A 21,399-nucleotide genomic window follows, 5' to 3' on the forward strand; every position below is an offset into this window, starting at 1 on the left:
ACAACCATGCCTGTCCAAACCCCATCATTACTGTCATGTGCATCAATGCATCATCAGCGCCAGGCGGCGGACGAGGAGGAGGGAGAGCGAAGAGGGGCAAATCGTCCTCGCCGCGACTCAAAACTGTTCAGGGCGGAGAAAATACAAATTAAATTTCTTGAGCAATTCCACTTATTTGCATCCGTGAAGCCTAATCCTTCGCCGCCGCATAATGCAGAGCTCGATTTATACCCTTACATGCAATCAGAAGCACTGGGGCGTGCTGCTCGGCGCCGACACCCTCCCCTCAACCCTCAAATCCAAAAGTTTAATCGGAAAAAAAGTAAGAACTTATTATTCCACTTGACTCTTGGACACAAAGAGAGCCGCACAAGAATGACAATAGTTACAAAAAAACAGTTGGTGAAGTCAACCACGGCTTTTTATTGGAAACACGTGTCAATCACAGCCTTATAAAAATATATTTTCTCGTAGAAGCACAGGTGACATCCTCTACTGCCCGTCGCGATAAAATACAGCTCGCTGGCTGTTTGCGGGGAAGAGAAAAAAAAAAATCTGGTCTTTTGTCATAGAAACAATTTCAAGATAAACTATTTATCATTTCAATAAAACTATTTTTTTCCCTTTTTTTTCCGCTCGGCAGCTACGTCCCCGTTCAGACCAATGATGTAATCAGTGACAGCTCCGGGTAATCTGATCCAAGTAATCCAGCAGGACTCGCCGCGCTGATGGTGCACTTTTTGGACTTTTTTTTTTTTCCATAACGACGGCACGGAGGGCCGATCTCGCACCGTGACCGATCGCGCAGGCGTACGCTCCGGTGACGAATAAAGATTTTTGTCGTACCATCTAATGGCCATCTGCCTTGTGGGCGAAGGATCGCCCCTCTGAGGGCATCTCACGTTTCTCCAAGGGCCATTACTAGAGTAGATTTGGTGTTCGGTGGAGAAGGAGTGCATTCCAGCCCCGACTTTACTTCTTTTTCCGGTATCTCAAGGGGGCTCTGCGTGACGTTGAAAAACAAAACCTGGCATTCTTAAGTCCCTCTCTGAGTCGTGTTCAGTTTGGCTCGTCGATGGGTCTGCGGCAGTAAGGACAGCAGTTGTGCTGAAGCACCAGAAGCTCGTAATCCTCACTGTGGAACATCTACGGGGAAATAGGAGAGCGGAAAGTTTAGAAACGGACTGAATCACGAAGAGGGCCGATGACTGTCTCCAAAAGGAGAGTCGGGGAGTCCTGGCGCTGGACGCGGTACCTTGAAGCAGGTGGGGCACATGGTGATGCTGACGTCGGGCAGCAGGGAGCGGAAGTATTCCCATTTGAGGGGCTTGGGCCAGCGCTTTATCAGGACGTCCCTCCTGCTCATGGAGCGCAGCACCAACTGGCTCACCTTGACGGGGACGAAGTTTGAGCCTCCCTGCTGTTAGGGGAAAACACGCAAACGCGTCCGCGCTCTGTTATGGACCGTAACCGCGTCGCAGTCGGCAGAAGGTTTGTGGCCTCCGGGTTCGTACTTACTTCGAAACTCATTTTGGCGGTGAAGGGGTCTTCCGCTGCGTCATCCAAAACATCGTCGATTCTCAAAGCCTCTGATCGGCGTTAAGTCGAGGACAAATTGAGAAAACGGAGAACATTTCGACGGCGACACGTGCGGCGTTTTTGCCGTCGCTAATTTCAGGCGTAGACCGACAACAATGACTCCGACCGTGCAAAAGTGTTCGAAATGTAACATCGGTTGTGGTTGTCAATCAAAGCGTGGCTTTGCGACAACAGAGCAGACCTCGGTGCCCTTGAGTGTCTGCCGGCTAATGCAGGTTAATCCCTGCACTAGGGCTGCGGCTCCGAGGGTTAGTGTCATTAAGATGAGACAGGAGAGCCTCGCTAACCCTATTAGCTCAAGAGCTAAGATGACTTAGCTCTGACAGCTTAACCACCAACACAGAATCCAGGCCAGCGTAGACTAAAACAGCTTCTTAGAACTGTCACAAGGCAGAGAGGAGTCACATGCTCTGCCTGGAAGAGCCGTGTGGTCTTTCGGGGCAGGAACATAAGCTCCCGCGACCGGCACGGCGACGAGTTAGCGGCTCCTCAAAAGCACAGAAACGGTCGGCTCCTTCGCCTGGGTGTATTAGCGCGCAGATAAATAGAGGATACCTCCGTTGTCCATGTCGTGCCAACGCGCTTCCTTCTGATCCGTGTGAGGGACTTCTAGGTCGATGAGAGAGACGGCCTCCTCGTCACCGATCCCCTCCTCGAGGTAGAACTGCACCAGGGGAAGAACCTCTGTTTTAGCAGAAAACACATCGGAATAAACACACAAACGCGCAGTTTTTGAGCGATCTTGCCGCTAAGCTGGCGCTCACCGTATGATGAAGCTGAGTAAATGAAGGGCTGCCTGCAGTTGATGCATCCGCATCCCTGGTTGCTCAGCAGGGGGTTGTTGGTGGAGCATCGGTAGCACATCATGCCCTCTATCAGGTCCTGGAACGCCAAACGCCAGGTAAAGTAAAGTTGTTGTTTATTGGGGAAAAGCAATAGTTAAATCAACGACTGCGCTTAACGGGCAAAGTTGGAATTTCCACAGACCAGCAGAAGCCCCCCCTTTTCAGGCTTTCCGCCCCGGCCAAAGTCAACAAAGACCCGAGATTTAATGCAAACCTACGGGTGTCTGAAATGCGACCTTGAGAGCGTTCTTCCCGTTTGAGCCGGGGTCCGAAAAGGCGGTCGACGCATTAATGATACCTGACTTAAGACGCTGTTTCACTGCAGGATGCCCCGTATTACATCACCACGGCAGCTAAACTGAGGGTAGAAAGCCTCTGCATGATCAATAGCGGGTCAAATGTGCTTAACCCAGTTCAAGTCAGCGAGACTCGGTGTTATGTCAAAATACACCCGCTGCATTACAATCAGCGGCTTCTGAAAAGAATATTTTGTGATTTCCTGAGATTCCAAGTAATCTGGCTCATTCTGGTCATTGATAAATTCTTTCAGCTTTGATTCAGCTTATTTTTTCAATTTCTCCCTGCCGAGTTTGAGGAAATACCTTACAAATTTAACATTTAAAAAAACAAACAAAATCTAATTCTTATTCCTATAATTCCTTTTGTGCAGAAAATGATCCGCGTCCATTGCGGAATCCCAACATTTAAACCATCGCTAAAAACCCAACACGGCCACCACGGACACGTCGCCCACCTCGCTGTCACGGCAGGGCTTGGAGCGAATGGCGAGGCTGCCCAGATCGATGGACTCCTGAAAGCGGGAGGGTATACGCAGCTTCTGGAGATTCTCGTAGCAGTACCTGGCAAGCTTATAGGCACCCAGTTTTCCACTCTGCTTGGCCAAGGCAAACAAGGTGTTACTAGTCATCCGGTAAAGGAAAACCCACGAGAAGAGACGGCGAGTATGCGGTCTGAACACTCTGACTGGAGAATTGGTTTCTGGATGCCAATCACAGAGAGCCGGTCGCGTTGGCCGAATGCCTTGTAAGCAATACCCCCGTTAGTTTGTTAGCGAGCGTCTATAGGCTCTGGAGCCAGCGCGGGGAAAATTGTTGCTTATTTGTGTTTACATGGAGACCGATTGTTCAAAGCGCTGTGGGAGAGTGGCAATGACAGGTCAATGAGTTGCAGCTGCGGCAGCTCGGCGCTGGAACTCTTCCATCTCCTCAAATTTAACAAAACTCCTCTCCTTTCCTCTCGACCCGGCCGCTCGGCGGCTCCTCCCACACACCCAGTTCTGTAGCGCGGCCGGGGCTTTTGATAAATGTGCGTGCCCCCGTTGCGCAGTTTAGCTAGGCCAAATTCTCTCTGACATTTTGGTTAATTGTTTGAACCGATGCGGCGGGGCAGAGTTTATAAATCTAAAGTTTTTCAGGTACATGCTGCTCAGACCGCATGGGTTCGGATGTGTCGCCGCGGGAACTTCGGAGTCGATATTTCATCAAATTAAAGCGTGTTGTTGGGCCGTGCGAATGCAAACCCAGCTTCCCGTAATCAAACCATTTGTTTAGATAACAGAGAACGTGTCTCCTGATGGCGTCCTCTCCTCCTCCCCCATGATCACCTCCTTTCTTCCTCTCAGCAGAAGGACAAGACTCCGGCGGCGGAATCCGACGCTTCTGTTTGCTTCCTCTACTACGTCACGCACTCGCTCCGCCGTGTTTGATTAGACTCTCTTAAGAGAGGCGACGTTAAAACTGGGTTTTCATGCGGGAGGATACACTTTGGAGATTCCTGGCGGTATTTCCTTGGTCAGGTTGTTCAGGAGGAACCTGCAGATGTTAAATAGCGTCTCGGGCATGTGGGAGCTGAACGGTTCATCCTAAAGAAAAGAGAAGCACAAAAAAAAAACCAAACAAACAATGAAAGACGGCTCAGAATGAACTGACAATAGAGACGTCAAAAATCAAAAGCAAACCCGGTCTTGAGCCACCGCTGAAATATTTCCACTTCCCGTCTCGCAGCAGCCCGAGTTTTTTGCAGCTCAAGGGAAAAAGCCAACCTGCTGGGGCACGCACTCTTTATCACAGCTCTTTATCGCAACGGCAACTCCAAAGTAGTTCAGATCCATCGAGTCTGACCGGGAGAGTTAAAGTGTGATGTAAAGGTTTCCTGCTCTGGTCTGGATCACAGAATGCCCTGTGTGGGAAGGGGTGTGACCACACCGCAGCAAAAAAGCTGTAACAACAAACACGAGGGCCACGAAACAGGCCGGGTCATCCATAAAATGCCCACAGCCAGGAATTGCTTATTTGTCAGTAGGTTCGGAGCAGGGGTTGCGGGGAAGGCCGCGGGTTGAACGGTGATCGTGATCCATCAAGCAGCTCGTTGCTCCCCTCACACGCTCAGTCCGGTTTAAGAAGCAGGCGGTTTGACTCTAACCTAAGGAGCCGTATCTATTATTTATAAAGTATGTTGTATATGTCAACTCCGAAACCACAACTATTTTATCCAAAACGTGTGACAACCTTAATGTGTTTCTGAAATCCTTATCGGCCCGGACTTAATTTCTGGGATTGACATAATCTTGCGAAAGCAGACCTCCTTCCTGTCAGGCTCACGGTGTTCATGAAAAACGGCAGGGCAGATGTTTAAAAAAGGCCAGGGACGAGGAATATTTCAACTGAACCCGGCCGGCATCGGGGAACGCGGACCCGAGTCTACCTCACAGACATTCTTTCTAGGGATAAGCGATTTCAATCTGACAGCCGATCCGGTCGAGATGGTGACGCCTCCCTCCGGTTTTCAGTCAAACGACGGTCGAAATATCGGGGTGACGGAGTGTCGTTTACCCACCGTGTAACGCTGAATGGAGCAGTAGACGTGGTAGAGCTCAGCCAGATGCTGAAAACGGTTGAACTTCTTCAGCATTTCATCCCTCTGTTCTTCGTTTTCTGTTTTAAGACAGGCGAGGACGCGATAGAGATTCGTGCTAAATAGACATCTGCGGATGCACGCAGCGTGGAGGTGTGTTAAAGACTGCGGGCCTCACCCCGGGCGATGTCCAGACACTGCATCGACAGCATCCAGTAATAATAGCCTGCGTCGTTGAACCTGTTCTCCACAACGGCGTTGTGGGTGAGCTGCTCCAACACTTTCACCGCTTCAGTTTGTCGCCCCGCCTGATGAAATGCTGAGTGAATAATATAGAGGGGTGAAGAACAGGCTGTTAGTATGTTCTCTTAAAAATGTCAGCCGCCGCCGCAGGGTTCACACCATCATCTTACACGTTTCCATTTCTTTATTCGTTTGCCGGAAACATATTTGGTACAAGTTGTCGCTGCTGTTTTTTCACGCTCGCCAAAACTTATTTCACAGTGAGCGAACAGACGTTGAGGCTTCGCTATGCATTCTAGCAATTTCCTTTCCTCTCCTTTAAATGAACCTTGAGTCTGAGTGGGTAGCGCCCTTCGTTTGGCTCGCCGGAGAGCGCCGCTTGTCATTTACGGCGTTATGTAACGGTTTAATGTAAAGGGGTGATAACGGCACGTACGTGGAAGGAGACGCTTTTCAATAAGCGTCTCCCTGATACGTATTCATGTCTGAAATCATTTGGACTTTTTAAATGCCTTCCCCATCCCCCAGGGAACCAAAGTACACAACGACGATTAAAACTCAGCCGTAACCTTAGTCTGCACACAGCATAATGGACTGTGGATGATTATTAGTTGCAATATCGCATCATTATCTCATTAGTCATTTATATTACAAAGTTTCAAACAGGATGCATTAGCTTATCACTGGAGCCGGGCAATATTTAATATGCTATGCCTTTGTGTAAATGTGTCTCTTTAAATATGAAGAACCGCTATCGCTAAGCATCTTGTGGTCAAAGATAATGCTTTTTGCAAGTAACCATCTAAATAATACCAAATAAGGCTGATTGATGTGCTATATGGCGCTTTTATTATTCCATTTCACCTGACTACCACAAACATCCTTCCTTTATTTGTCTTTAGTATGCCGTGGCAGGCCTTTGTTTCCTGAGACAATAGTGCTCATAAGAAATACATCTTATCTCTGCTTAGTAATGCTCGGGTCATGAGAGACGAATAAATAGTGAATATCTTTAGGATTCTTACAAAGATGAATCAACCCCGTCGGGGCCCGTAATCACAGCAGGGGTCAGGGCATATATCAGCTCTAAATATTCATCAACAAGCGCAGCTGGATAAAAAAAAAATAAATCAGACAATATTGTACAGTGTAATATATCATTTTTCCAAGTGGAAAAAAAAAAAATCTCATTCAGCTACTTTTACTGGCTGAAGGAGCGCACATCACTCACCCCCCTACGGAAGCCTTCACTGCAGGAGTTTACAATGAGGCGGACACACGTGCGGAGGGAAACAGCGGCGCCGACTCACATCGGCCGACACAGTTTCCCGTCTATTAGGAGTACGAGTCGAAGCTCGGCCTTCGGAAAACGATCCTCTCAGCAAACGTCAATTTTATGTATTTACCGTGGGAATCATTCCTTCATTGTCCGTGACGCTTGTTCCGCGCTCAGGGTAGCCGGTAGCATTCCTTCGACCTCTCATTCATACGTGTCTCAAATTAACCACTGAACCTTCTGCATGTTGGGAGGAAACCGTAGAAAGCCACGCAGACACGGGGAAAACATGGCAGACCCCTCACGGAAAGGCCGCCTGCCAGAATCGGGCCGTATAGCTGTGAGACTGGAGTGCAAACCGTGTGCCGCCCTTGTGGCGACCAGCTAGGTCCAATTCATGATTGAACAACTCGAATCCTGTGCATGGAATTACCATTTGGTGATTTTTAAGGACCTTACCCCTCTGGAATTCTTTTATTTTAGATTCATTTTTCGCAGACCTTAAAAGCACGGAACAAATACAACACTTACTGAAGTATAGTTATCTCGGAAAAGTCACCGGTCGCATAGCAGTGCTACTTGAGGCCCCTAAAATATGTGCCCGCCAACTGAGACACTGAGACTATTCGTGCTACCGGGAGCCATCAGTGTGTTGGACAGAGGACCGACGGGAGGCTTAGCCCTCAATTACATCACAAGTAACATAATACCGCTCGGCTGCTGGACGAAAATACACACAATCAGCAAAACGCAGGACCATAAGCAAGCTCCAATACAATCAGGCCGGTTCAGTCGTGTATTCCATGTCGAGACAAGCGGAGGAAGATTATGTAGAGGAGGAAATATGCCTGCTGAGATCATAATTATAAATCTATGAGCTGATTATAACTATGGTTACAGTTGGTAATCATCATCAGAGCTGCTTGTAGTTCTGGTGATTAGAGGCATGCATGCATGTCATTCAGTTAACAGGCAGCAGAGCTCTGCGCTGCTCCGCTCCAGCAAAGCGGATCATGTTTTACAGTGGATACGCACAAACTTGTACAAGTAGTGAAAATGTCCAGAGCTGACCGGGCTTTATCACTTCCATATGAAAAAAAAAAGACGGCCTGTTTCATGTCCGTTCAAACGGTAACGAAAGCAAAGACCATAATCTGGACCTTAATGTTAAGCCGTCTGATGTAGAATGACTGGCGGCGAAGGTTTCCCTCCCGTCGTCCATGCAAACGTACCTTTCTGTGCCTCCTCGAAGCGGTCGTTCTCGGCCAGCCACTGGGCATACGGCACAAACACGTCGTTTTTGAACTGGGGATGCTTCTCGACCAGCGAGAACGCCTGTGAAACGGACACGGAAGTCAAGGTATTACTTTTTTGTTCTGCAGCTTTTAGTGCACAGAGGACTGCGGCCGCACTGCAGCTCTTCGGGGACTCGGCAGTTACCGACCATTATTCTGTAAAAGGCAAATTACCCCCAGTCAAAACACGATGGCAGCATTATTAATTACGACAAACGACTGTACGTCAGCGAGGTTGATTTTACACTCAATTACAACCACAACTACACTCCATGCGCCGCTTGAATGACAGGATATTAAGAACCCTCGTAGGGCCCTGTGGACACATATCTTCTGTCACAGTGAATGATTATCTAAATGTCCTGTTACAAACCCAGAGCCAAGAAACACACGCTCGTCTTACCATATCATAAAAGAGTGAAAGTGGGTGTCCCGAGCCACTGTGTCCACAGCCATTTGGAAAAACACTGTGTTAGGTAAGAGTCAGTGCAGTAGTCTCCATGTGGTCCCCACTGTAACCCTGTCTGCGCTCCATCCTGTCTTGATGTCCACCTCCCCCGGTGAGCCATATGAAAAGTGTTCTCCCAGCCTCTGTCCGCCTCCCTCCCTCTGCTCCTTTTTATGCTCTCCGAGGATCAAATAAATATTCCAGGAATACTTCCAGAGACACGACAGGATAGGCGCGTCGCCGTGATTCGATGTTCTGATTTAGGCTCTGACAATTTAGCAAGGAAATGGCCGACGCCTGCGTCTGCGACACCTTTAAGTTGATTAAAAGACCGCGGACGGGTTTAAGAAATGCAATGTTTTCTTCTTGTCTGAGAGGCACGATGGGCCTTGACGGAGGAATTTTATTGGAGGCAGAATAGAGCTTTAAAGCTGATATTCTTTCAGCACGCCAGACTGTTGTGTGATTTCCAGTCTAATCATCACATGGGCATCATTTCAGAGAAACCCCCAAGCTGGATGATTAGCTGTGGAGTGTTTGCACGGATTCAGTTTCTGTTTATCAGCACGTAAGGAAATCTGGCACATGGATTGTGTCATTGTTAGCATTCGACTGTGCCCGCTTTAACAAACACAATACATTTTTGTGACGTCCGTGTCGGAAAAAAAAAAAAAAAAAAATTGACAAAGCGCATATTTTGGCTCGTGTTTTTCGGGTTTTCCGAGCAACACGGCACTAAATTTAGCATAGCCTCATTTGGCTCGTGATATATTTATGCGATTGTCTGCGGACAGTATATATACGCTATGATGAGCTGAGCAGGTGTGTCTCCGCTTGTGAATGAGCATGTCAGACCTCGTCCCAGTGCCTGGTTTCCACATGCAGCTGCAGCAGGGCTTGCAAATCTCCCATCTTGGAGTATGTCTCCGAGGCATAGCCGTGGTGCTTCAGCCTCCTGAAGTAGAATGCACACTTTGCCAGCGGTTCACGTTCGGCCTTGTCCAGCTTGCGCGCAATGTCAATCAGCCTGCATGAGCGAGAGTGAAATTAGCTCAAACAGAGAGGGCAATACAGATAAACCATCAAATGGGACCGGCTGCTCTGAAGTACAATCACCCGGGGTCACGCGCTGAATGCTTATTAGGTAAAAGAGCCCCCGACGCTGTTCGGCTAAAGGCTCTGGCGAACCGACCTGCAGGGTGCACCGCGGCAGACCTGCGGCATGAACACATTCAATTAGCGGGGAGGTCTGATGTGAGCGTCAGACCCCTGATGGTAGAAAAAAAAAAAAAAATTAGAAATAAAAAATCATCTCGGGCCAGACGAAAACACCCATTTCCTTTTTCATGGCTCCGAATGAGACGTCTAATAGAGATATGTAACTCAGAAGCCTGTGATGGCTGATTGTCCGAAGATTCATTGGCTTTAATGGGTTTTTGGTACGAGATTCAACCCTTGATGAGACAATTTGCTCCATTTCCTGCCCTCTGCTTTCTTTGCTGGCTCTCTGCTCCCTTTGATGTAAAACTTAATATCAAATGTATTTTGACTTGCCGGAAGCCTTTCCAGTCAGTGTGTGTTTTGTATTTTCCGTGTGACGCAACGCCTTTTGATGTGTGGACAGCACTTCTTTTAGTCAGCACTGTTCGCAACACAACGTACTGTTTTGTGCTGTTTGCAGAGAATAGACATTTGGCTGTTGCCTTCTTGGCCAGATCGCTGTTGACAGCTGTTTAAAATTGTATTTGGGGAGGGTTTCATCTGGTAAAATGCAGATTAACAAAAAAAATGAATACAAATAATACTGTCATTCCTCCATTAGAATTCAAGCTGTGCTTTTGAGCATACAATTTGATGAATCCAAATTACAGGAAATTTCAAGGAACAAAGATAGAAATGTAAAATAGACCCATATCCATATATATAAGTCAGCGGATTGGATTTGGCAATATTTTCCTTTCATATATATATATATGTATATTAGTCCCTGCATGAATGATTTGAATCAGCAGGAACGGACACAGATGTTGTTAGCTGGTGTCCTCGCAATGTCAAGACATCTCATGCAGATTTGAGGTCTGCCAAAAATGCATTTGTAAATGTGCACACAATATGGCTGTCTGACATCTTCTGCCAATTTTTGACATCTTTGGTTTTGGGTCCAACGCTGGATTTCTGACTCGAGCTGATTTTCCCTTTCAGCTGAAAGGCACCGCTGCTCCGATGCCTTTCTGACACCGACTGACTGATTAGTGATGTTCAGTTGAATTGCCGATGTCTGAAGTAGCTGGTCGTTACAGATCATTCAACAATGCTGTGTGTTTCAATGAGTCCTGCCGCCGAGACGTCCAAACGCTGCTCAGATATCAAGGGCCTTCTTAGTATAATTGTATAATTATTCTGGTCTTGTCATGCTTTAATGTAAAGGCGCTTTGTTTTGTTCCGATGAGGAATTAAAAACACGCCATTGTAGCCTGATATGCATTTGCAGTAGTGGAATGAAGGAACGTGTGCAGACAAAGGTGGTTTATAAGGCGTGGCACCCACATGTCAGCCCAGCCGTGCTCCCCGATGATGTCGATGGCTTTCAGATGTTCTCCGGCTGTCAGGTACATCTCTGCCGCCGCCCGGGGCTCCTTGCTGCTCTTAGCCCAGTCTGCCTGCTTCGTCATCAGGATCCGAGAGGTCTTGGGGTCTGTTGCGCCAACAAACTCCTGCAAAGATCAGGGCTGATAAAGTTCGCTCGCATGCAAATGGCTGGTATTCCTTACTTGCAGCTACAATTAGATTATCGATAGTGTGTTCTGTTAGGACAGGAAGTAGCCGCGAGGGTCAACGCAGAGTAAGAGTCGCACAGCCAGACGGCCGGAGGGTCTTTCCCTCCGGTGTCCGTCCTACCTAAAACACACAGCTTGTGGGAACAGATGGCCACACGGTCGCATAAATATACAGCAGCCACATCAAACACACATACAATCTGATAGACACAGACACACAAATATACACCGACGAGTCACGACCGTGTCATCTTCCCCAGCAATGTGAATCCACGGGCGATGATCAAAGTATTCCCCTCCATATAAACATAACAAAGCATGAAATCTTTTTTTTTTTTTTTCAAGTGCGACTGACCTCCTCATCAAAGTATTTGGGGAAGATCCAACGCTTCCCTTATTCCTCTCCATTTGTGCTCCATTTAAAAAATGTAATTGTGTGTAGAACATGGCTTTTTGTCACAATAGTATGTGTGTAAAAGCATGCCATGTGTGTGTGTGTGTGTGTGTGTGTGTCTACTTATCAGATGATATACACAGACATTCCAGTGATATACGAGGAGATGAAAGACAGACGGCAACAGGGGCCCTTTAAACACAGTGCAGGGCCCCAACTTGGCACAAAAGCATAGGATGAGGAAAAACACATGTTCTACACCCTTATAATAGGCAAGGCATACCAAATCTTTCTTTCCCCGCTGATATGAAGGAACGCTGTGTGTGAATGCGCATGGTTTTGGGAACTGATGATTTAATCACCTTGGCGTACTCGAACATGCGCAGGTCAGTGTACATACTGAGGGCTCTTGACTCTTGACCTGTGCGTTTGTAGAGCCTGGCTGCCTCATGGAATTTCCCCTGGTAGGCAAAGACATCTGCCAGGAACAGCTCATTGTCATTCTCGCCCCGTTTCTTCCTTTCCTGCAAATCAGTCGACACTTACATGCGTGCAAAAATAGACACGCGGTCCTTTATACAAACACACACACACACACACACACACACAAACAGTATTCATTTTCCTCTACATACACCAAAGTCACTAAAAAAAACTACCTGTCTGATACCCGTCTGATAGATTAAGTCAATTTCACAAGTGAATCTTCCCTACATATTTGCACCTGTTGTATGAGACCACATGTATTTTCATGTCATAAAATTAACACCTCTCTTCACAGCACTGAGAAAAAAAAAACACATTTACATATTTCTCATTTCCAAAATACAGAAACATTCTCCCGGCACTGTCAACTTTAAACAGATGGTCCTTCACCTGACATACATGCTGTGGAGGTAAAGTCTGCACGCTTCCATGTGCAGCTAAGAGAGGATCAGAGATGGTCATCCAGGATATAAGTTACATACAGTAATTAATGTATGATGACCGTTAAAAATGACCAGCCATTTCTCGCTGTTATATCTGTCAAATCTGGCCAAAATGGAAAAACACACTGTGTAATTAACTTTGGATTTTTCCACGTTTCTGAGGAGTGGGTTTTACCTCAATGCTATTGATGAGCTCCAGGTAGCGGAGATCTCTTATTCTTGTGAAAGCCTAAAAAAATGAGAGAGCACATAAATCATTAAGGTGACGGCCGCTCAGAAGCAAATGTTCTACAATCTCTGAAGCCGTTGCTTTTGAGGAGGTAGGTTTCTAAAAATCTGCCAATTTAGCACTTCTTATTCTCTGTGTGAAAACGAGGGTTCATTAAAAAATAACTGGTTTGTGCAGGTGTGACTGGCCTTCTTGGCGATGTCAAAGTCAAGTCCTTCCAAGGCTTCTGTGGCTAAATCCCTCCAGTCACTGTCTGTCACACCCAGACAGGCTATTTGGTAAGCCTCTTTAAACATTTTCCTCTCCAGGTACTGGTACATGGGCGCTGACTAGGCAGAGAAATAAGAACATTGTCAAAAAGCATTAAAGTGTAATAAGGAAACATATTTACATCAACAACTAATGTCAAATGAGTCACTTAAGTCATGTTTTAACTTGAGACCGTGTCCCCGTCCTCTGCTACCGCCTGAAACGCCATCACTGGCTGCAGAAGAAAACTGGACGGCGCTCACCTGAGGTACCTCCACGGCAGACATGGAGCTGACATTTAGACAGAAGATCTTGGAGCCGTTGTAGCCGACGATGAAGCCCTGCATCTTCTGCTGGTGTACGGGGAAATTGCTGGCCTTTATGTTGAGGTAGCCATTTCCGGAGAAGCAAAGCATGTCCTCGCACTGGGTGTTCCACGCTACGCTGTTAGCGTTGGGCTCCTACGGGGCCAGCAAAGTGGGAGAGCGAGGTGCGTCGGCATTAGATTAGATCCAAAACATGTGCCCTCGTACATCATTATTGATACACGGCTTATTTTTCCCAGTCTGTTGTGCCACTTAAAGGAATTAACAGGTTATTCTCCATATGGCAAAGATTAGTTTTATCCCACTGATGTGACACTGCGAGACTAATCCTGTCCTAAATGAGCAGAATCATATGGTGATTCCACAGACAATACCATGTTAAACTAAGGAACAAATGGCCTCCATACAGTCTCCATAGCCCTTCTTCCGAGTCCTGCCTCAAAGTGGTGCTGCTGGTGCACCACAGCACTCCAATTGGCCCTGAATAGCTGACTCCAGTTGTGAGAGGAGCCATTATTGTCAGCAACGGGGAGCAGGATAATGCTGGTTCCCCTATTACTGGCTCCCTGTACAGGTTTTTGGAGAGCCTGGACCTAAATCAGCCACAATCTGTTAGAACGTCTCATTTTAGATTCCAGCCGTACTCTTAACCAAACCCGTTGCCGGCAGACCTGAAAAAGCAGTTCTCCGCTGTTGATTTCGTAGACCCGCAGAGTGTTGTGCTCATCCACCACGGACAGTTTTTTGCGGGAGGCACTCATGTCAAGGCAGCGCACTGATGTTGACAACTTTAGCAGGGTGATGGGGAAAGGGTTGTCAACAAATATCTTTAGGATCTGCATAAAAGAAAAAAAAAAAAAAAGGCACAGAGCGTCAACACCGGTAATAAATACAATAGCAATATCATTTTTCCCCCCGTGGCTTTCGGTGTCACCGTCGAACATTAATAAATGCATCCTGAATTCCAGGTTGAACAACATTTAGGTTTAAATGGATTTTCCTGAGAAACTCACAGCTCCGTTCTTTAAACCCACGAGCAGCCCCTCTCTGCCGGGTGGGCCACCAATCACTTTGATGTAGCGAATTAGAGACTCCATCAACCACTCTTTTTCCTTGACACCAGCAAAGGACAGGCACTGAAGCCTCTTCTCCTGCGAAACAGCAGAATGAGATTGGTGAGAGTACGATCAAAAACAAATTCTTTTTTTTTTTTTTTTTTATATTTCTCTTCACAGCCTCTAAATCAACCATTTTACTTTATTTAATCACAGCTCAGGCGGGGCCTTGCAAATCTTGGCACGGGGTTCTCATTTTTTTAGAATTTGCGTAAAATATGGTTCAATGCGAGCACGGAGTGCTAAAAAGATAAACAATTCATTTGATTTGACACAGACATACACAGCCCATACGAGCACAGCTCATTTATATGGGCTGAAAGCTGTCTGATGCATGAAACGCGGGGATGTCTGTTGGAGAAAAAAAAGAGATCTGAAACATCTCTGTCACACGCAGGAAGATTTAAAAGGAAATCACCTCTGCGTTATGGCTGCTCCTCCTCCCTAGCAGTCTGTGTCAAACACACAGAGACATGAAGCAGAGAGAAACCCCGAGAGACGACCACCGGTTCCACACTCTGTGGACCTCTTCTTTCATTCAACTGTCTCAGCTTATCCAATTTGAAGAAGGAGAATAAGGTGGGAGGGAGCCCGCGGAGATCATGTGCGGCCGCAGCCTTTTGCAGATGGGCCACAAAAACTGGAAACTGGCGTACCCGAGATATTATCATTTTTCACAAATTGGGAGAAGAGTGAATGCCTAAATACTGAGCCACCGCTGCTCTATCCACTTTGTGGAGCTGAGCTGTTTCCCGGGCATGTCTGAAAATCTATTGATGTATTTTAATTTCTTTTTTCAAAAAAAAAAAAAAAAAAAAAAAAAAAGAACAGATTACTCAGATGCTTTATGTGGCAACATTTCTGAGGAACTCTTGTTTCCTGTCTTCGCCCACCTGACACAAGATGATATGCTGGGAGCAGACCACAAGCAAATTGCACTCAAACTTCCTGCATATTTTCTCCTTGTTGTTGTACTGCATGTTTGAGGGGTCATCCGAGGCGAGCTGATAAATTAGAATCTTCTCCGACAGCTGGATGGCGAGACGATTTCTGTAGATGGCAATCTTCTTCACCAGTTCGCGACACTTAATCCTCACTGAGGGACGATGAAAATGGAGGGAGATGGTGAGGTGAGGTGAGGTTTTAAGCCACCAGTAAAATCTTCATTCCGAAGAGTTAAATATCTGAGGTTCCTGCTTTGTACAGAGCGGCGTAAGTACTAACTTTGACACTGGTAGTATTTCTGCAAGCCTTAAAACATGTCTGGTGGGAGCCTTTTAAATATTTTAGCCGGTCCATCTTGTGAGGTAAATCATCCAAGGGCTATTTTCCTCCAAACAAGATATGCATCATTTAAAGACGTAGCACTTCCTACCTTTACAAACCGACAGACTGGATGCTTAAAATGGCCCCATACAAGAATAAAGATACAAGACGTTCACCCACTCCCCACGACCACCTTATTCGTAAAATTAGCCTTCAAGGCACATCCTCTCTGAGCTGTTACCGTGATTGGCATCGCAGCGAGTATGTTTTTGCAAAAGCAAAAGTGCACCTTTTTTGTCAGTGATGAGGTGCTGGACAATGACGTCGGTCATTCCGTCTCTATAAGCGTAGCGATCCTTATAGAGGCCGTGAACTGTGTTGAAGATAACTTGGTAGCAGGCAATGGTCCCATCCTGGCAGCCCAGCACCTAGATAAGAGATAACAATGTAACAGTACATCCCATTAACACCTCTAAGAAAAGAATGTGAGAGTGGGAAAACGCTCTTGTTGTTAAGAGCGTCTACGGCACAGAACTGAAAGACTCCCAGCAACCAATTCTCTCTTTTGTACCTCGTCAGATTCTGTTAAATATAGAGAGAGGAAACTGCCGAGATGTTATTGTAAAATAACACGACTGTGCGTCTGTGTAGTTAAAGAGGTGTTTTTTTTTTTCTAAATCAAATTCATACGCTATTTGGCAGTGAAAGGACCGAGCATTTATCTTTGTATAAACCTTTTTTTTCCTTTCACTTAACAACATTATCAGTTCATGGCTTGTTCACCGACAGTCTGTGGACCCACCACAAAGTTGGAGTCGGGCTTAACCCGGCACGTGGACACCCACGCATTCTGCTCTCCCACCGTTCCCAGTCGAACGCCATCTTTAGTATAGAGGGACGCCTGTCGATCGGAGCCGCCCATGACCATGTAGTCGCCCTTAGAGAAGTAGCTGATGCAACACGGGTCGTAGGTTAAAGCCCTTTCCTTTGCGATCTGAGGGGCAAAAGACATGATAGCATTATAGGAGATACCGTTGCTCTTCTTGTCGGTCGTATTAGCTAGGATATGCAACGCACAGCAATCAATGTGAGTTTGACTATAGTAAGTATACAAAGCAATGTAACAGATCCCCGACTCTGCCCATGTGTTTCACCTTGTTCTGTAGAAACTCGTCCAAGGATCTGCTGTTATTTTTCCTCCATTGTGTACACTTACATCATAATCAAAACAAAATGTGCTGCTAACAAGATACATAGGGCCAGTGACAGTATATGAACCCATGCTGTAATGATGGAGTAACGAACAGTGCCCATTTGTTTGTAATTACATTGTTGCCCACAGGGAGGTTGCGGATGACGGAGTAACTGTGAGAGGGGCCACAAAAGCATAACAGGGTCAGTTCCTGTGAACTGTGGCGCTTTCAATAGACCCTGACAGTTTGATTACAACAGGAAACACAGGTCTTAGACTAAGTCAAGCGATTCCAAAATCATAAATCTATAACAGATCGATTATCAAATTCAATTTCGCTTGTTGCTGCATGTGTAATGTCAAAGCGCATGAGGTAAGCTCACATATCATTAAACCGGCTCTGTAACGTTTCTGTTATTTGTCATTCATGAAACAATTTAGTCACGGCGCCTCCAGTGTTTGAAGAGTAACTTGAAATTCTCCACACATCATGGAGTTGCTATGTTGCTTGTATTTGTAATTTGGGGCGATGTAAATTCAAACTGTACGTATTTGCCACAGCCACCTGATTCCCGCTGAGCTGATAGAAGGACAGCTTCTGACCCCAGTCTGCAACAGCCAGAATGTCATGGTGGTCGTCCCTGGGAAAACACGACAGAAAATCATTTGAGGGAGTGCCCCGCCAACATACAGCCAGGGTGCTGGTAGTTCAGGTAATAAAAGATTAAGTCTATTCCTGGAATGTATAGAAACCCTAATCCTATTATTTCTGCCTATCTAAGAAGCACAGTAAAGGTAATAACTGTATAGCTTCAGATCATTTGAATAATATATATATATAGATTATCGGGTCACGGCGCTGCATTAATCTTTTGCTACTATATAGAGTAGAAAGTGTAGACTGCTGAGCAGTGACTATGCCGAGCTGTCCATCAGCAAGCCGACGACGACAGCTGAGGATGACACACATTTTCTAGTATTCTGACATCCTTGTAATTGAGAGTAGGTCATTTTCCTCTGACGGCCGTTTGAAAGACACGCTCCGCTAAGAATATTTCCACTGATTACACCCTTCATTATTCCTTTTTTCTCAAATCACCCCTTTTAGTCATCATTTGCTCCTGGGTTTGGCTAGGGGTTAGGCAGCAGGGAGGACAGCTTTGAAGCGTGGTAATCCTCGATAAGAATGACCCGGTGCATTGTTAACTGCTGCCACCTGCTGGTCATCCCCAAGGCTTTCCGTTCACAACGGATTCTTTCATTCGTTCATTGTCTACGCCGCCTGTCTGTCTACAAAAGCGCTCGGGGTCCCAGTGGAGCAGGAGCCAATTCCAGCTGTCATTGGGTGAAAGGCGGCGCCCACCCTGGTCCCGTCTATCACATACAGAGACATGCGATTCAATCTCTCCTTTACACGTCTGGGCAATTTAGGGTCTTCAATCAACCTAATGCATGTTTTTTTTTTTTGGTTTGTGGGAACCCGGAGAAAAGCCACACAGACACGGGGGACAACATGCAACTCCACAAAGGGAGAGTCTCTGTCTGAATCCGATGGGAACCTTCTTGCTGAGAGGCAGAAGTGCCAAACCACACGCTTATTTACAATATTGTGAATGTTTTTCATGAAAGTCTAGCTGGACGGAGGAGAAATGGTGTGTCGTTCTGTAGTTACTCAATGAAAAACAATATGCAGAGGAACCGTATTCTATTTTTGAAACAACCGGCTTAGTAGTAAACTCAAGACTAACTTGGAGGGGTTCCAGGATATCGACCAGATCGGACAGCCTCCTGGACGCTCTATCTTGACCTTCTCATCTCCGTTCTTGTTGCAAATGCTCACCACTCCGTTCATCATGCCAAGGGCAAGGTACTGGCCGTCGTTCGTCCACCTGCAACAACATGTGAAACCTCAAATACAAACACCGGTTCACGTCACATGCAAACTATATTTACGGAGACTCGACAGGCTTCACTCACCCGCAACATGTTATTTTGCTGCTCACTTTATGTTTGTTCACAGATTCCTGCTCTGGTGACCACAGACCTAGAACATTTGGTAAGGATTTAAACAGCTTTCGTTGGCTTTTTCTTTATTAGAAAACATTTGCAAGGATTTCATGATATATATCGTCATAAAAGGTCAGTATTGTGCTCTCACCAAAGTCACCAGACGAACAGGAAGCCAGTTGGTGAGTAACAGGATTATAGGCAAGACACTGAATGGAGTCATTGTGACTACAAAAGAAAGCATAAGATTTATTGAGTCATGCAGGCGTGCACACTGTGGAGCATCTATACTTCTGACTACAGGGGTGAAGGTTAAACGCTGTAACACAACTTGTGGACTGTGATATTGGATTCAATGAATAAATTCTCGCGACACTGAAATGGAGGAGGCACTTACGAAAATCTTAAAATACCCTCCAGTTTAGAGGTCCAAATGATGACATATTTGTCTGCCGATCCAGACGCAAACCTTTTACCTGCATGTGCAAATGCAGTCATTAATAGAATCATCATAAACTATTACTGCGATTATTATGTGCATATTTGGCCTACCATCTTTGGCATAGGCCACACAGTACACTACATCTTTGTGTCCTTTTAGGGGTTGAATAAGTGTTCCGTCTGCTGTGTCGTAAACCTGCAAAAAAGTACAAGGCACATTAAATATTACACTATAAGTTTAATTTATAGCGGCGTGCGACGGAAAATATACACATCTTACCAGGACGCGGAGACCTGCTGCGATTAACAGCTGGCTGCCATCTGGCTTGAAAGCAATGTCGTACACACTGCAATCGGGCAGAGCAGAGATGTTTATCTGATAAATCATTGCAGAGTCATAATCTCCAGTTGTTAGAAGTGATTTAATGCCATTATTTGTAAATACATTTGCAAATCATGAATGTAGGGTGGACTTTGAAAATACCAGAGTCCGCTACTGAGAATATGAGTTAAATTGTAAAAGTCTCTTGAGTTTTGAACAATGTGAAGATTATTTGTACAATCGGTGACTTAAAGCTTCGATCTACCAGTCACTCTTGCAAATCTAGGGTCACCGTTGAATAAATAAAAAGAAAATAAAAAGAAGAGGGAAAATGTGATGTTAGAAATAAGATTTCTTTATATTTTAATACAAAGTAATCTTAATTTCTAGACTAAATAAACGCTACTGGCTTCACTGTGTGTCAACTTGGTCTTCGTGTATTGGGGGCACAGAAGTCATTCATTTGATTGGATTTGATATGGATTTACTTTGTTAAAAATTGTTTATGACTTTAACTCACAGACACTCGAAATAAGGACAAACTGTATTGACTCCAGCAGGAGTCAAATCAAAAGTTGTCATTGTGCTGAACGTTTTTGTTCCTCGACTGCTTAATACGATTAAACAGAAGCTTTAGCATCTTCGCCCAAGACGCTGTTGCTAGGAAGCTAACGCTAGCTAAGAAGCTAACGCTAGCTAAGAAGCTAACACTCGCAGGAGGGGTGGTGGCTACCGAACCGCTCCGAAACCCACCATTGTTCCCCGAATGTCTCTTTCCAGGTCAGAACCGCTCTCATTTCGACGTTTTCCGAAGCGGACGCGACGTGTCCGCTATCAACAGGCTGCTGTTTGCTAGTTTCTCATAGCTCCGCTGTGTCTCTCCGCAAGCGGGGGTGCAAAGCGACGGTTTGAACGTCCTGTCGTAATCCGACGCCAAGTGTCGTACAGACGGAGGGGGCGAGAGAAAGCCACGCGGTTTTACAATAAAAACACAAATAATGATCAAAAAGAGGAGAGCATGATGCTGGTGGAGGATGGTTGATATGGAAACTCCAAACATCCAAGCTCGGTCTGAAACTCCGCCCCGCGGAAGGAAGGAGGCGTTGCGTCGGAGGCGGAGCCACCGGGCGCCTCCTTGATGACGTCATCCGTCACAATTGATTTGCCTATCAATGTCATCGATCCATCCGAATACTCCTGGAATGCGGGCTTTCGATGCAGCCAATTCGGATGATTTTTTTTAAAAAAAAGGACATTTTTCAGTTGAGTGGACAGAGGGATGTAAGTCTGTGAGATGAGATGGTGGGTGATTATGGAGGATGAACAGTGGACAGGGTTCGGAAGGTCAATGCAGATGCTGGATTCATAACAACATTTTATCTGCAGTTACATAAAACCTGCTTGGTTGTTTGTCGAATCTCGTCTCTCGCCCGGTGACCCCGAGCAGTGTAGATACTGCCTGACTATTCAGAGAAAGGTACAGGGCAACACTATTTCATGTTCATGGCTATATCAGGAATGTAAAAAAGAGGAATGAGAGCAGGAAAGACTGTAGGTGCAAACCATACATGT

General features: G+C 46.0%; 1 protein-coding gene across 2 annotated transcripts; it reads right to left on the minus strand.

Annotated features, from left to right (window-relative positions):
- Positions 1-402: 402 nt before the first annotated feature.
- Positions 403-21,106, minus strand: ift122 (intraflagellar transport 122 homolog (Chlamydomonas)). 2 transcript variants are annotated; one of them, XM_086141325.1, is made up of 29 exons: positions 20,581-21,100; positions 19,786-19,852; positions 19,617-19,701; positions 19,462-19,540; positions 19,216-19,292; positions 19,035-19,101; positions 18,806-18,946; positions 17,623-17,698; positions 16,668-16,859; positions 16,155-16,293; positions 15,493-15,695; positions 14,498-14,635; positions 14,156-14,320; positions 13,422-13,619; positions 13,098-13,238; positions 12,856-12,909; positions 12,114-12,275; positions 11,128-11,294; positions 9,436-9,607; positions 8,070-8,172; positions 5,497-5,637; positions 5,301-5,398; positions 4,226-4,326; positions 3,199-3,364; positions 2,364-2,481; positions 2,155-2,283; positions 1,519-1,589; positions 1,256-1,420; positions 403-1,146 (listed from the first exon to the last, which is right to left on the minus strand). In XM_086141325.1, exons 1-29 carry the CDS (start codon positions 20,622-20,624, stop codon positions 1,060-1,062), a joined length of 3,546 nt encoding a protein of 1,181 aa, XP_085997451.1. In that variant the 5' UTR covers positions 20,625-21,100; the 3' UTR covers positions 403-1,059. The 2 variants fall into 2 exon arrangements, 1 of the variants encoding a protein (XP_085997451.1); XR_015104344.1 differs by lacking the exons at positions 403-1,146; positions 1,256-1,420 and having other exon boundaries at positions 2,155-2,263; positions 20,581-21,106.
- Between the last annotated feature and the right edge of the window lie 293 nt (positions 21,107-21,399).

Source organism: Fistularia commersonii, chromosome 34 (assembly GCF_037954325.1).
Source record: "Fistularia commersonii isolate RoL2024-O1a breed Wild chromosome 34, RoL_Fcom_v1.0, whole genome shotgun sequence".
Taxonomy (NCBI): domain Eukaryota; kingdom Metazoa; phylum Chordata; class Actinopteri; order Syngnathiformes; family Fistulariidae; genus Fistularia; species Fistularia commersonii.

Excerpts from the sequence above, each read along its gene's own strand:
- ift122 (XM_086141325.1), bottom strand. The coding sequence starts at position 20,624 with ATGAGAGCGGTTCTGACCTGGAAAGAGACATTCGGGGAACAATG. Across the intron at positions 19,853-20,580 it reads GAGACATTCGGGGAACAATG|TGTGTACGACATTGCTTTCA; the intron begins GTGGGTTTCGGA and ends GCCCGATTGCAG. Across the intron at positions 4,327-5,300 it reads GCTCCATTCAGCGTTACACG|GATGAACCGTTCAGCTCCCA; the intron begins GTGGGTAAACGA and ends TCTTTTCTTTAG.